The sequence below is a fragment of the Cygnus atratus genome, chromosome 14, assembly GCF_013377495.2.
Source record: "Cygnus atratus isolate AKBS03 ecotype Queensland, Australia chromosome 14, CAtr_DNAZoo_HiC_assembly, whole genome shotgun sequence".
Classification (NCBI taxonomy): Eukaryota; Metazoa; Chordata; class Aves; order Anseriformes; family Anatidae; genus Cygnus; species Cygnus atratus.
This window is the reverse complement of record NC_066375.1, coordinates 325,563-341,099: the sequence shown is the minus strand read 5'-3', so window position 1 is coordinate 341,099 and position 15,537 is coordinate 325,563. Positions and strand designations below refer to the sequence as shown.

General features: G+C 51.7%; 2 protein-coding genes across 5 annotated transcripts in view; one reads left to right on the top strand and one right to left on the bottom strand.

The window, feature by feature from the left end:
- The window catches only part of STK32A (serine/threonine kinase 32A), a 34,982-nt gene extending 30,911 nt beyond the window's left edge, over positions 1-4,071 (top strand). The window contains exons 9-12 of the mRNA XM_035560709.1: positions 13-138; positions 1,265-1,393; positions 3,007-3,071; positions 3,987-4,071. Of these exons, the coding sequence (XP_035416602.1) occupies positions 13-138; positions 1,265-1,393; positions 3,007-3,071; positions 3,987-4,071 (405 nt within the window). The remainder of the gene's footprint in view (positions 1-12; positions 139-1,264; positions 1,394-3,006; positions 3,072-3,986) is intronic.
- A 3,510-nt stretch (positions 4,072-7,581) lies between these two features.
- Positions 7,582-15,537, bottom strand: part of DPYSL3 (dihydropyrimidinase like 3) — a 57,115-nt gene continuing 49,159 nt past the window's right edge. For all 4 annotated transcript variants that reach the window (XM_035560554.2, XM_050713528.1, XM_035560552.2 and 1 more), the window contains exons 8-14: positions 14,474-14,594; positions 13,482-13,638; positions 10,502-10,643; positions 10,061-10,231; positions 9,302-9,481; positions 8,537-8,699; positions 7,582-8,209 (exon numbers count right to left, since the gene is read on the bottom strand). In XM_035560554.2, coding sequence (XP_035416447.1) covers positions 8,121-8,209; positions 8,537-8,699; positions 9,302-9,481; positions 10,061-10,231; positions 10,502-10,643; positions 13,482-13,638; positions 14,474-14,594 — 1,023 coding nt within the window. In that variant the 3' untranslated portion in view covers positions 7,582-8,120. The remainder of the gene's footprint in view (positions 8,210-8,536; positions 8,700-9,301; positions 9,482-10,060; positions 10,232-10,501; positions 10,644-13,481; positions 13,639-14,473; positions 14,595-15,537) is intronic.

Genomic DNA, 15,537 nt, shown 5'->3' with positions numbered 1-15,537 from the left:
TCTTCACTGCAGTTGCTCGAGACAAATCCTGATAAGCGTTTTTCTCAGCTGAAAGATATCCAGGACTTTCCATATCTGTCAGATGTAAACTGGGATGCTGTTCTCCAGAAAAGGATAATGCCAGAATTCATTCCCACAGTAAGGCAATTTTAAGTTTGAAAGGTTTTTAATGTGTCAAAGTTCCTGTAACATGCTGCCCTTGCACCTTGCACCAAATCACAGTGGGAATGTCTTACACAAAAACATCAGATGTCCTAAGGTAAAGGGGAAAAGAGGCAAGGGCACAATTTTCTCTTTCCTGTGGATGTAATAAAGACTAATGGGAGGTAACTATAAAGTATGGGTGCCCCAAACATGATCTGCTCTGTTTATAATATTATCAGAATTTCTGGTTACAGACTTGGTTTTACATGCCCATGAGCACCCTTGACATGTCAGATCAAATACATGATTGCTATTGTTTGTGAGACATCCTGCACTGAACCACTTTTCTTAGCAGCTCTGTTTAGAACCAGCTCGCCAAATGCAAAAAATATATAATAATAATAATAATAATAATAATAATAATAATAATAATAATAATAATGAGCAGACATAGACTCATTAGGAGCCTGGAGATCACCAGTCATTATATGATAATTGTTTCTTCCTGTAATGACTCCCCCTAACAAGCCCATTGTTCATAGTAAAAGAACAAATACAGTAATTAGTGTTTCTGATCCTTTTTTAATTGGATTTAAGCAGCACACAAGTAACATAACCCTTTTTGAAAATAATCTAAGGATTGTTCTGTGCAGAGTTGCTCTGTTTTTCACTTAGAGCCAAGCAAAAGAAGGGCTAAACTAAGAATATTTAGCTGCTTGTTTTTTCCCCTCTGTCAGTGGTTTTCTCTGTGGTGCTTGTACGTGTATGGCGTTAAAACCCTTTTTACAAGACTTTGTACACCTTCCCAAGAGAGGCACAGCCCAGCCAAGAAACACAGTCCTCGCTGTCACTTTGAAGCAGCCAATGGGTTGAATATAAGTAGTAAGCACAAAGGGAACAAGTGTTTTTTCAAACGATGCAAACACACCTTGACAATGTTCTGCTGGCTGAGGAAACTGATAAAATACGTAAGATGTACAGCAGGTGTTCTGGTTATGTGTGCAATTGTAATTAATTCATTTTTTACAAAATTCAGTTCCCAGATGCATTCCAATTTACGAGAGAGAGTCTCTTCAAGACAGGCACTAGTCACTTAAGGCAACCTTTCTCTCCCCACCAGAAAGGCAGACTGAACTGTGACCCAACCTTTGAACTTGAAGAAATGATCCTAGAATCCAAACCTCTTCATAAGAAAAAAAAGCGCTTGGCTAAAAAGGAAAAAAGCACCAGCAAAAGCAATTCCTCACAGGTGAGAGCAAGCAGGTACATGCACACAGTTGAGAAGTCTCTCGTTTTCCACGAAAGCTGACTATTGCTTAGCAAGACCACAGAAAACTGTTTAAACAGACCATGTTTACTCCTTCAGGCAAATTTTTCTCCCAAGAGCCTCCTTCATTCCTTACCCAGATGTACTCCTCAGAATGGTGCAGCGGGACCAACACACACTATTGCTTTTCTAAAGTCTCCAGTTAGGTGTGTGTGTTTGGGGGGGTGGGGGGGTGGGGGGAATGGAAACCTGTAAATGTTGAAGTTAGGTGTATCTAAGTTGCAAAATGCTCCAGAGACACTGCACAGTTTTTGTGGTACTGGAGAGATTCTTTTAGGTAGAAGTTTGTTCTTCTGTTCACTTTGGTTCTGTCTCAGGTGCTGCAAAAACATAAAACATTTCCAGGGCCAGAAGCAGCCCAGGAAGAGGTAGTGCTTTGAACACACAAGCTGGTATCAGCAAGCTTAGCAAAGTCCTGGGTTTGAAATATTCTGCTAGTCAGGAACTGGTGTCAAAACTCTTACTGACTTCAATAATGCCAGAATTTCCTGTCTAGATCATGAAGATTGATTTGGCTTTAAAAAAGCTTCATTCTTCCTCATCCCTTTAATTATATGGTACTGAGATTTTCTTTAATACAGTTATGAAAAGGTCAGTTGCATTTTTGACCATCTTAAATATTTTACCAAACCCCCAGTCATAGTTTTTTCAAATACAAAACTGATTCTTTTTTATTTGTTACCAATGGAAGCAAATGTCCTTTAAAGCAACTGTTCCTCTGCTGCTGGAGTTGGCAGGGTGGCCAGAGCACTGTCCAAGGGCGTGTTACAGATAGCTCTGTGCAGTGAGCAGACCTCAGAGAGTGGGTCAGTCTGGTTTCATGAAGCCAGGATGAATTGTGAACATTTATTCAAGAAGGAATAGGAGAAAACATGTTTAAAGATGACTTAACTTGGAAATGTGTTTATCTGCAAAAAGGAGCCTTGTTGATCAAAGCCCCCCAGCATTAAAAATCAACTGGGAACTCAGGACTTGACCCTGCATAAGGTTTGGCTTTCTCATGCATCCCCAGTGTGCTGTGCCCTCCCTTGGCACTGGAGCCTTGTGCTTATTTTCCTTTCCAATAGCAAGGGCCTGGATAACTTGCTGTGCTATGTCAAGATCTGTATGCCTGTTTGGGAGTACAGCTCTGTACACAGTTAACACAAGCAACCAGAATCTGAATGGCTTCTTTCATGTAGACCTTCCACAAAATAGAGCATGAAATAGCTCCTGAGCTGCTGCCTCCGTCCTGCATTTTGCAGGAACTCTTGGGTACCCTTCATTGTGGTGAGTGGTTTTATGATTTTGCAGCCTGAGGTTTTTCTGCAATAGCCCCTGTGGATATACAATGTATAATTTGGAGCATGTATACCTACTGAGTTCTTTGTGAGGAGAGTTGTAATTCCATTCTCCCAACTGCAGTGCTGGAGATGCTCTGTACCTAAAGATGTCTCTGTATATCCTTGAAGCTGCCCTTGTGAAATCTTTGTGTGTCAACTGTGAATTTATTCTGTTATTCCTCATCCTTTTATTTTTCTATTCGAATGTGAAAGGCCTACCATCTTCAAAAGCACCTAGAGATGCTCCAGAGGGACTTCATTGTTTTCAACAGAGAAAAGTAAGTATTGATAAAAAGGCAGTGTAACAGATGCTGGCACAATGACAAAGACTTTGGCAGACTCGGGTTTTGGGCCACTTCAGCAAACTGCAGATTGGGTTTTAGAAGCTTACTGAGGAAGCTGTTGAGAAAAACAGACACTGGTGAATGCAGCTTCAGCTGTTGTCTGCCAGGGACTGAAGAGGCGTTTTCATTCATGAGGGAGGGGGGCCAGGCCCACAGCCACAACCTGTGCTCATGGCCTGGCTTGTGGGGGCTGTTACTGGTAGTCCTGCAGTCAGCTCTCATCTCTAGTGGTACTACCAGTTCTGCCTCCAGACCACAGAGCTGCAGAGGGCAGGACCAGAAGCTGGTGATAGAGCCCAGCGCCAGGCACATTCCTGGGCCAGGTGCTCCAGAGCCGTCGCTGCCTCCCTCTCCCACATGCTGTTCCTGGGGCTGAGGCCAGGTGCCCTGCACACAGCTCTGCCAGCGTGGAAACTTTGTGTCTATGTGTGGAGGTCAGCCCCCAGGGCTGTGGCAGGGGTGCTGCCACTGCAATGAGGTGCAAGCCCAGGCCTCGGTGTCCACAGCAAGGACCTTCTTCCCCTTTCCACCACCTTGCTGCTCCTGAGTAAAGTCCTCAGTGCCCCCACCCTGCATGCTGCCCTGCCACCAGGGGTGGGGTGGGGAGGGGCAGGGACAGGGACAGGCAGGGATGAGCAGAGGATGGTGCTCCTGCAAGCTTAGTTGTAGCATGGCCAGGCTGGTCCCAAGCCCATAATGGACCTGCTGAAGTTTGGGTCTTCTCCATGGGTGGGCAACCATCATCCTCCAGCAGCAGCCTGCACAGGACGGCGCTGGGCTGGTGCGGGAGCAGGCAGCTCACAGGCAGTGCCAGGCCCTCCTGCAGCTTGACCTCCTGTTCTGCCCTAGGGTGAGACACCAGCACAACAAAACCCAGGAGCATGCAGCGCTGGCGAATTGCCTGCACAAGGATGGCCAGAACAACAACCTCTGAGCACAACGACCCTGATAGTGCCACACAGCCCCACTGTGCCTTCTCCCACCCTCCCGCAGACCTGGGTGTGGAGGAGGCCCTGTGGGATGCCCTAGCAGTTTGCCACCAGCAATTAGAATCAGAGCCCATTATTTTGCCTTTCTTGGTGGCAGGAATTTGACTGAGCCACTCAGCACTCTTCCTTTCGGGCTTGGCTAGCCGGTATTGCAGCCTTGGGGCTGAGTGCCAGGCGACTGCCAGCAGGAGCAGAAGGGTTTGGAGTGCACCCTTAGTAGAGCTGTTACTGCCAGCTTCATCCTGGTGGGAGCTGCATCTGTGGGTCCTGTCTCTTCAGAGGCCAGGATTCCTGCATGGGCTCTCAGCTTATTGCTCCAGGTAGAAGAGGCAGCTCTGAGCTGCAGAGTCTCCACCAGCACAGGTGGAAGGTGGCCTTTGCTTGCAGAGGTCTCCTGCAAACATCCTCTAAGTCTGGTTGTGGAGGGCTGGAGATGGTGACCAACTCCTTCCCTATCTGGGTGGGGGCAGCAAAGGTTTCCCGTGAAGACCCCCTCTCTCCATGCTGTTTCCTGTCCCATTTCACAGAGCTGGGCTGGCCTGGTGGGTGATCAACTCACACAGGCAGATTAGGTAGTGACAAGGTAACAACCAAGTACTGGCAAATAAGCAGCATCCAGAAGCTTTTCCAGGTCATCCTGAAAAATCCATTCACCATCACATTAAACTGCTGCAGCTCTCTGAATCTGACGGGGTTGTGGCTTCCAACATCAGAGGTAAATTTGAATGTGTAGTTTTTATCTCTCTACAGTTGATTTTATACTTGATTTAAGCAGCTATTCTTTGCAGTAAAAGCTGTGCCCTTGGTGCAGCCTTTGCCAAGACTGTGATTGGCCAAAGCATCTCTATTATGGTAATGCGGGGAATTATGCTATTATTTAAATGCTTTGGCAGACCCAACTTTTCACCTTGTTATTCAATATTCTCCCTAATCTCAGCAATATAATGAATGCATGATGAACTGTGTGCCTCCCATTTGCCCAGAGGTGTTCTTGTATCCCCTGTGCCTTCCTGTCTTTCTCTCTCTGGCTAAATCTGATTAACTGAATAAAAACAACAGCAAATGAAAGGTTCCTTCCCAGATAATCAAAAGCCAATGTTACGTCTGAGGTCACTTGCATTGCAAGGCAGAGTGGATGTTCCTCCTGCCTAGTGCTGTCTAGGACTTCACTGGACTCTCAGTTTAAATCTTTTCTCCCGGATGAAGACTCCCTCTGCCTCTCGAGCTGTGGATTTTGCCCTGTTCCAACATAGAAGAAAAATCAGATTGTGTTCAGTGGACCTTCCAGTGGTCTTCACAAATGCTTCGGATAGACTGATATGTGAATAAGCCATCTTTCATTGATCAGATGATGGCTGGCTGGGTCGCCTTGGGAAATGTGTGGTTTAAGCATGTGCACAAGCAAGCCATCATCCCAGTGACTGCTGGGAGAGGAGCGTCTCCGTTCCTCTTGAGCGTGCAGCAGCCACACATTCCCTACGCAGACCAGACCATGAGCCCTCTGTGGGTCACATCAGGCCTGCCCTCCCAGCCAGGAATAGCCCTGGGGGGATGCAGATCTCTGGGGCAGCCCAGCATGGCTGCAGCAGGGCTGTGTGCGATCCCATCCAGGCTGCCAGGGGGAATGGGCTCCCTGGGCAGTCTGGTGTGTGGTGCAATGTGCTGGGGACCCTGCTCTGGTTCCTCTGTGCTAAGGCAGCTCCAGGGTCAGCCTCCATACTGCCACCCTGCCAGTTCCGTCCCCTGCAGGACAGCTTCTCTGCTCCTCTCACCCACCTGGCCTCTCTTGCAGTAATTTGTAACATAGACTTGAGTGGCATCAGCTGCAGCTGTAGGCTCTAACATCTTTTTTAACAGGCAGGAATCGGGGGGATGCCAGTACAGCAATGCCAGCAGCTCCCTGGACTTGAAGGGGCCTGCTCTGGCCTGCACTGAGCATCCTTCTCCTGGCATTGTGCCATGGCGATGTGCACAGTAAAGACAAGCAGCCCCACAGGTTTAGGGGACTGTAGCAGTTTGCTGCTGTCACATGAGGGTGCACTGGCAAGGTGCAGCCACTTCTGGGTGAAAGCTGCAGGGACCAAGGGCTGCAGCACTCTCTGCAGTGTGCCTGTTTCCTGTGCGCAGCTGGCCAGAGTCTCCTGGGCGATTGCACCAATTCACTGAGGTGTCATTACCTTCACCCACACGCTGTGCCCGTTGGTTTTATTTGCTGGGGTCAGGCTCTTGGCATTGCTGCAGCACAGCATGTGGACAGGGCTGGGGGTGCAGCAGTGTCACTGTATGCTGCTAGCATGGAAACAAACAAATGGGAAAAATTACCCTTTTCTGTCCGTGGAGCTGCAAAACAAGCAGAATTAGTTCACCAGTAAGTTGGTTCTTTGCCCAGTCCTAAATAGAGTCTGGGAGGGCTCGGTCAAGTCTGGATGTGGCAACAGCTCTACCTGTCACCTCATAGCATACAGCTACAGTCACCTCACCCTGGTGCCGCAGCAGAGAGGCTCATACACCGCAGACCCAGACAAGGAAACTGCTGCTGGATAGGGCAAACAGCTATTGCTGCATCAATACTGGTGTACTCTCTGACCAAAAACAAACAAAAAAACAACCCAACAACCAAACCTCCTCAAACAGTTAAGTGAGAACATTGCATCTTTAAAAATTCCCCATAGAATTCCCCACAGAAATACCAGGCAACAGGGAAAAATCTTAAATTATTTGATAGCAGAGGTTCACAAAACTTCCAAGTATGAACAGTCTTCCCCACCCCAGCTCAACTATTCTAGCATGGCCCGTTAAGGACTGCTGCACAGATAACTTGTCCTGTCTGAGTTGCAGGCACGTAAAAATAAATATTTCAGGGTCAAATACTTGACCCAAAAAAAAGCATATTTATTTAGCACTGCCTAAATTGACACTTATTTTTTGTAATATTTAAAAAACAACCAAGTTTTTTTGAATGCCTTGCAAGCTTTAGAAGGTTGTGACCCTTGGTTTGACAAACACCACTTCATAGAAGGGAAGCATTTAACTCACAGGTGCCAACAGCCTCCAGACCAGCCGCAGCTGGGAAGACCTGAACACAGTGATGTGCAGAGCTGGTCCATGTCACTGCACAAGTGACAGGCACAGCCCACAATGGCCAGGTCAGGCTGCAGCCAGAGACTACGTGGACAAACTGAATAGACCTTCACCAGCGCTTGCACCAAGCTGTTTTGCTGATACCTTTGCTTTTGCCCAAGAAGCCACATGGTCCCAACACCTACACCAGTCCCCAACACCTATACCTACAGGGATTCCCTCTGGCCATGCAGCTCCCTCAGCTCAAACAGCCCAAAGCTGCTCCAGGAGCCCTGCACCCACCCACGGGACACAGCTTCCCCCGCCCCTGCTCTCCCAAGGGCCAGGCAAGAAGACGCAGCCTGGAGATGAAAAAAGCCAGCCAGAAAGACAAATTGTTTGAAGGAACAGTTGTTTTTTTCTTTTTTTTTTTTTTAATAAAGTGTACAAAGTCATTAAATACCTTACATGAGGCACTGTGACAGCTGTTACAGAGAGATTCGGGCTTCCCCGTGGGCCTCATGGTGAAACACCGACAAGAGCTGGGTGAACACGACAAAGACCCCTGACCCTGCCCAGCCAGTGCCCATGACGGTCCTCCCCACCTTCGCACACAGTGGCATCCCACAAGTGTTCAACACAAACAACGGACTCTGAGCCGAGCAACCTGTCTGAGCGGCATGCATACAAAAGGGAAGAGGAAAAACACAACCCATCCCAACCCACAACAACAATAACAGAATTTTAAGGCTATGCATAAAACAAAATGAAGCAACATCTTTAAAGCTAGGTAGCAAGTAGCATTTGTGAAACATAAGGCTTGAGGCTTCTTGATTCTTCAGAACAGGTTTATTTGCTTTTCCTTCTTAAACACCAATGTACCATTTTTCTTCCTTTGCTTGTACAGGGATTACTTCCTTCTCGGCGTGGAGGTTTAGCTCAGGGAGGTTATATTGGAGCGGCCTCCCGGGGGCGCAACAATGCGCTTGCTGGCAGAGCGAACACCTTCATCAATCTGGGTACCTGGAAGAGGGCAAGAAAGAACAAAGAGAAGAGGGAAAGTGAAGTTGAAAGGATTTTCTTCACAGGACTCAGCCACCAGTAAGGCTGGGGTCTTCCTGAAGGGCTCCTGGCAGCCTGCAGCAACCTGCTCTGCCTCCAACTCTGGCAGGACCCTGAGAGCAGTGGCCTGAACGTCTCTGCGGACACTCCTCCAAGAGCAGACCCATGTGGCAAGAGCAGGGTCTGGTGCTGCGCTGACACTGCCATAGCTGCAGTCTGCCCCCTCCTTCAGCCCCCACCCACTCCAGGGGCACGGCATTCTGCCAGCCCAGCCTCTGCAGTGCTCACCTGACAGACTGAACCCCGACTGATGGAGGTTCCTGATGGGGGGTGTCTGTCGCGTGGGGGACCCCCTGGTTGACCCTGCAGGGGTGCCCCCCTTGGGGGTGGCGGTCAGATCAAACACAGGTCCATCATACATGCCTCGGGGCACAGCATGCATCTCTGCCATCTGTTACAGGAGAGAAGTGAGACAGTGAGGCTGCTGTGCTCCCTGTGAGTGTCCCGTGAGCCTGCTGACACCACCAATGTCTTGCTGCACAGAGCCCTGGCTCCCTGGTACCACTGAAGAGGCCACTCACACTACCAGCCCCATGCCCCTCTGTCCTGCATGCCCAAGACCTCCATGCAGCATGGAGGTGGCCCAACCCCACCGCTCACCTCCGCACAACAGCCTCCAAAAGCATGCAGAGGCTCTGGGTGACAGGCAGCCCCTTGGCACAGGTTTATGCCATGTGACTGGGGAAGAAGGCCATTTTGTCCAGTCTTCTTCTTTTTCACTCAGCACTTCCCTTCAGACTCCTGCTGCAGCAGGAAAGCAGTCAGGGAGCTGCTGGGCAGGCATCACCCACTGCTGACCCAGCCAAGAGTCCTGCCTCCGGTGGGGGAACACTACCAGCAACAAGCCTTAGCTATCCCAACTGTATGTTTGACATACACTGGTTTGCAGCACTGTTTCCAGGGTACAGTAGGAAAACAATTAGCTGTCAGGGAAAAGGGCAATTCGGGTTAACAGCGTCACAGCTCTGTCTGCTGACAGCCCCATCTCCTCACCTTCCTCCTGGCCTTGATGCGCTTGTAAACATAGTCAGGGAAAGGGCTGCTGGGCAGGAAACGTCCAGTCCCCTGGGTCACGTGCAGGTTGCCATCCTCCAGCATGATCTTCCCCTGGCATATGACAACCAGCGGGGCCCCACGCAGCTCCATCCCTTCAAAGATGTTGTATTCAGCTGCCTGCAGCAACCAGAGATGATGGTCAGGAGGGACGTGAGCACTGCCTGCCCTGAGGGCTGCTTAGTCCCCACACACCACTGCTGAAGTCACCCGGGCAGGGAGAAGACACCTGTAACAGCCTTCCCTGAGCCACAGGCCTCCTGTCCTTCACTAGGTCCACCACACCAAGGATCCACCACAGCTCCCACTGTGAACCAGGACCTACAGGTTCGAAGCTCGCTGCAAGCAAGGACTGCAGCAACAGAGGGCAGGACCCAGGTCAGTGAACAAAGCATGCCGGCAAAGCCAGGAAAAATTTGGACCCAGAAGAGGAACCCAGATCAGGAGAAAGGCATCTTTACAACTGCATGTGCCAGGCGCAGGGGAAAAGCAAGGCAGCTGGGTGAGAAAGGCCCTGCGAGCAGAGCCCAGGGCTCACAGGCATCCCACCATGCTGTCACAGCTGCATCACCCATAGCTGTGACTCAGTCCCTGAATCTACCAGCAGGGCAGCGCTGAGCTCCCAGCAGTGAGATCACCTGCACACAGCACTGCCCACATTGCCCCCTCAGCACCCCCACCCACAAGCAGAGAGCTTACAGACTGGTGGGTTTTTGCCGTGACGATCTTCACTGCATCAGGATCCCAAATGACCAGGTCACTGTCTGAGCCCACAGCTATTCTCCCTTTCCGTGGGTACAGGTTGAAGATTTTTGCAGCATTAGTGCTCGTCACGGCCACGAACTGGTTTTCATCCATCTTTCCTGTGGCCTGCTCAGACACAAAGAGAACAAAGCACTCATTTGGGGAAGGGAAGAGGAAGAGCCCAGGTCTGGTATCAGACAGACCAAAAGCTAGAGGTATGTTCACAGACCCTGGTCATTCACCCTGAGCTTGCGGCAGATGCCTCTCCTGGTCAGGCTTATTTCGACTTAGGGACAGGAGACATGCCACTGGGTGCCCAGCTCTGCTGGGACAAAGACACAGGGGGTCTGAGGTGCCTGATGAGCCTGCCCACTCCTCCCCAGGTGTGGCTCTTACCACCGCCTTGTCCCAGATGACAGACATCCGTTCTTCTATGCCGTTGGTCCCCTCTGGGATTGCCGTGAAGTTGTCTTTTCCAACTGCTTTCTGTGCAGTGCTGAAGGTACAGTGAGCACTTCCCGAAACCTGCAGGTCACCACTGGGGTGGTGGTAACAAAAGCATCCTGAGCCATTTTGTGTTCAGACAATATCACAGACATGAGGGACAAGGATTTCTTCAGTGCAAAGGCAGCCCCCAGCTCAGCTCTCTGTTACTCTGCACCCCCGTTCCTGTGACCCTTCAGCCTGGAGACCTCCACCAACTCAGCCCTGCAGTGGCCGAGTCCCCTGGGCTACAGGGGCAAGAGAGCTTGGCTACACCATGCTGCCTGTCTGGGACATGGGCAGCATCCTGCCCACAAACACACAGCCCAGTGGAGGGAAATGTCATGGGAAACAAGGGGGGGGCCTCTGTGCCAAGCCAAAAGATGCCCTTCCATACCAGACTGTCATTCACACCAAAACAGAGGGATAAAACATCCCAGCGTGAGTTAGAAAAACTACTTCTGGCAGTTTGTTGGGTCTGCTTGGGAGAGCAGCCCTTGTGCCATGCAGGCAGGAAGGAGCCTCTCTCCAGCCAAGGAGTGTCACCACAACCGGCCCTTTTGTTGCATCCTAGCAGCTCCAGCTCCCTCAGGAAGGACCTCATCCTGACCCTGCCCAGGGGCACCGCTGCATCTGGCAGAGCAGCTGCAGGAGCGTGAGTGCACGGAGCTGAGCCTGCATGCTGCTGCCGCTCACTCTTTGCCTGCCGACGCAGCCAAGGAGTCCACCCCAGCCAGGTTTCTGGGCTCTGGCCTGCGATGTTTCGTCCAGCAGGAGCTCAACGACAGCAGCCCTCAGCACCATGTGAGCTACAGAAGGAGCAGCAGCCAGCAGCACCAACCAAAAAGGTGTGATTAGGTAAGCAGGCTGGCCCACACTGTGGCATGCCCACCACACCACTGTCACAAAAGCAAATGCCCCTGCAGCCAGACAGGAATCTGATGGCAGGGTTAGCAGAGCCAGGACTCCCAGAAACGGCTCTTGGGACTCTCAGTAAAGCCACACTGCAGGCACTGCCCAGTGCTGCTACCCAGACAACCTCTGCCTGGGAAGGGCCTCCAGCAGGATGGAATCCATCCATCCTGAGCTGTCCAGTGACAGCAGAGGGCAGGAACAGGCAGAGCCAGCCGCTGCCAGGCAGGGCAGGGCGAGGAGCTGGAAGTCACCCAGCTGCTGCAGGGAGCTGGGGACACATGGCTGCTGGAAGCCATCGCTGCCAGGAGAAAGGAAGCAGGTCCCAGGCCAGCTCCTGGAGCAGCCACGCAAGGACAGGCCATGAGCGCCAGGCTCCTGGACTTGAATCCAGGAGGGTACTGACACAGTGGCTCTGTACAGAGCCACAAATCAGTCCTAATCCACCGGTAATCTCCATCTTCTTCTGATAATTTCTGCCATATGTCTGACTGACTGCATGGACTGACAACACACCATGCTTCCTAATCTCCACCAGCTTTGTGCTGGTGGAAGAAAACAAGCCTCCCTGCCCAGCTGGAGCTCCTGCAGCTGCTTTTTCTACTGCAGTCTCAAAGGAAACAGCTTGGGAAAGGCACTGGGACAGCGTGGGACAGACCTATGTGGGCTGCAGGGACTCAGAGGTGCTCCTGCCTCTCCTTTGAGGACTGGGGTAAAATTGTTATTGAAGTGGAAGGAAAGCACTAACAAGGCAATTCAGGAGCTGGGCTCACTTTTCGCTGCCAGTCCCTGAGACCTGCACCTATTTCATACATCCAGACCAAGTAGAAACACATGACCACCTACTGACCACAACAAAATCCAGGGTGAGCTGGACATCCAGATCCCAAATGCATGGGCACTTCTGCCAGCCACAGCATCTCCACACACACACACCTAGCAATGCCCCCACACTGTGGCACACAAACCTGGCCTATGCTAGCATGCTCTTCTGCTCTGACACCTATTCCTGACCCAACATCCCTTGCTCATCTCATCACAGATGTTTCCAGCGTTACCTCAAAGGTCATTTCCATTTACAGCCCCCTCAGTGTCAGCCATCCCCACCTAACACAGACCAGCGCCACATGCACCACTCAGCCAGCAAACACAGGCGAGCCGGGCTCACAGCTCACATGTGGCGCATGGGTACTGCCAGCAATGAGATCTACATCCCTGGCTGCAGTGCGTGCCTTTCCAGTGAGAGGATGGAGGATAGCTCTGAGAAAAAGGTCACAGCAAATTGCTGAAGTGCTTCTATTGTTTGCTCTCTATTTTCAACAGATCCCTTCCCCACCCCCCACCTTTGAGGTAAAAAAAAAAAACAAAAAAAAAAACAAACATCTACCATCCCAGTCAGATGCACATGAGCTGCCCTTAAAGACCTTGTGCTCGTGCACCTTGCAGGCTGTACTTACTGCTTATCTGTACAGGTGTGGAAAAAAAATCAGCTTTGTATTCAGCGCAGTGGGTCCCCATCAGCCTGTGCCACCTGTACCCCCCAGACTTTCTCTTGCACAGCTGCAGCCCAGGCAGCTCCTTACGCTGTTCTCACGCTGGCTGCTCCAGCTTGGTCAATGCTGTTGTTGACACCTGTTACCTGGACCTCATTTCTTTGCCTTCTTCAGGGTGTTTAAAGCAGTTCATGACTGCTGTTTCGTTTTGTTTTTTTTTTCCCCATTACTGATATTAAGCCTGTGGTGCCTCCTCTGTCCCCCAGTGCTCAGGGATAAGCCACCATGGCTCCAAGGTACAGCCATTTCATCAGGCAGCTCATTAAATACCTAGGGTGAAGTGGTTCAGGGTGGACAAACGTCTAGACTACCCAAATACTCCATGGCCTCTTCCTGGGCGATTTGAGGCCAAGGCACACTGCCTTCCGTTCAGTGTCACTGGTGGAGCCGCCAGCTCAGGCACAGCCAGCCCAGCCTCTGTAGCTCACCTGGCCAGGAGGGAGTTGATGTAGTCAGGGGTTGTGGGGTCTGGGCTCAGCGGGGGAGAGACCACGAACGCTGCAGCCTTGGCCCAGTTCTTGCTCCAGTAGTGTGTCCCATCAATCCCCAGACTGGCTGTGATGGGCTCACCAAACACCACATTGCCTGGAAAAGGGGGCAGAGAGGACACAGTGTTGGGGACCCACGGCAGTCTGATCCCCACTGCCTGTTGTGAATTCAGGCACTGGGTCAGATGCGAGGGACCACTAGGCCCATGGTGCATCAGAAGCCCACCCTACATGCCATTGCTGCTGACATGAGCACCATCCCAGCCCTCTGGCTATGGGTACAGAGCCTGATGATGGTACAAGCCTAGAGGGCATGTGGTGTTGGAAGACAAGGCCTCAGAGCCGCATTCTCCAAAATAAATCCATACCCATCAAGGACACTGGCAATGTGCCCCCCTGCCAATGGCTGCCTTCATGCTGGGAGGCCCTGTCTGGGCTAGCAGAAGCAAGGCCCCTGAGCCTGGCAGAGGACAGCTGCTGCCAGCCCTTGCTGTGAGTAGGGGCACAGTTCGCTGAATCCAGGTGGGACATGCCCGCCTGAGTCCCTGCACTCCAGCACTGCTGCAGGGCCAGTGCTGCCAACGAGGCTGGGGCTGTACCCAGCAGCTCCGACTGTGTGCATGTGGATGGGGTGAATGTCCCCACAGAGACCTTCACAAACATCTTGGGTCTGTCCTAACCCTTGCCCACACCGTGACGTTGCATGACATGGCCACGGAAGGTGGCTCCAGGTGGCCTGGTGCAGCATCCCCATGGCCCTTCACAAGTTAGGGTAAGCCCCTGAACTTCCCCAGCAGAAGGGGAAGCTCTGGGCTGCTTGAGGCATAGGTGCAGGTCTGAGCCCAATAGCCAGGATGCAGAGACACCGAACCCAGCCGCCCAGGACCCCAGCAACAACAGCAAGGCTGTGCGCAGCACCAGCAGCTACTCACCCTTTTTTCTGGCTTGCGAGATGAGGTCAGCAGCACTTTTGCTCATCACTTTCGTCACATAGAGAGGGCAGTTGGTCTGGCTGGCAATGGTGATGGCCCGGAAGACGGCTTCTGCTTCCAGCTGGAAGAGAGAAAAGCGCAGCTGCAGAGGAGCACAGGCGGGCGAGGAGGGGCGTGCTGCCGGGCACTCTCACCCCGGCTCCCCAACTGCAGACTAACTGCAGGGGAAGCGTGGAGTTGCGCCCACCATTTGTTCCGTTGCCTGGTTCCAGATCTGCCAACAGCCGGAGAAGCCCAGGGCCGGCCGCCCATGCCTGGCAGCACAGCTCAGGCTTGTGCAGGCTGACACAGGTCTGCCCCTTGGAGCACTCACTGCTGCGGCACTTAGTTTAACTGGACACCACTGCCCTGCTGGTGGCTGGGGTGCTGCGGGCTGTGCCTTGGCAGGCTGCTCCCATCAGGGTCTGGCTGTCCCATAAGCCAGCTGCTGGCCATCCCAGACAGTTGAGCTTCGCTGGCCTGCTGCTAGAGCAGGCTGCATTTCTACCACAAGGGATATCTTTGGACTATTACATCAGCCCTTGCTCAGCCAGAGCTCAGCTCCAGACGTTCTTTGAGTATTTGCTCTGCAGCTTGGCTTCAAGCTTCAGCATGATAAAGTTCAAAACAGAAGCCTTAAAAAGACAACGTACCAATCAGCCAAGCCCCGGGGGAGGCAGGGACTGTGCAGTTGCTGCCTGTGCGTCGGCAGCTGCTAAAGCAGTCTCAGTGCTCCCAGCAGCAGGTTAAATGAGCCACTGCACCAGACGTGCACACACGCGCTCCTCATGTACTTCTGCAGGCCTGTCCATGGCACTGTCCATCAGCACAGTGAAGACTTTTTCTCTTCTGCTTAAAGACCTTTTAGAAGATTTTTACCAGTGCACTTACAGACTTCAGCAGGTTTTATCAGAAAGACAGGAGCAAACAGAGCAATCACTGAATGCCCTTTAGAATGGGTCACAGTTTGGAGCAGCAGCACACTGCACTACCAAATGACCAGCACCACCTGGTAGTAGAGCATG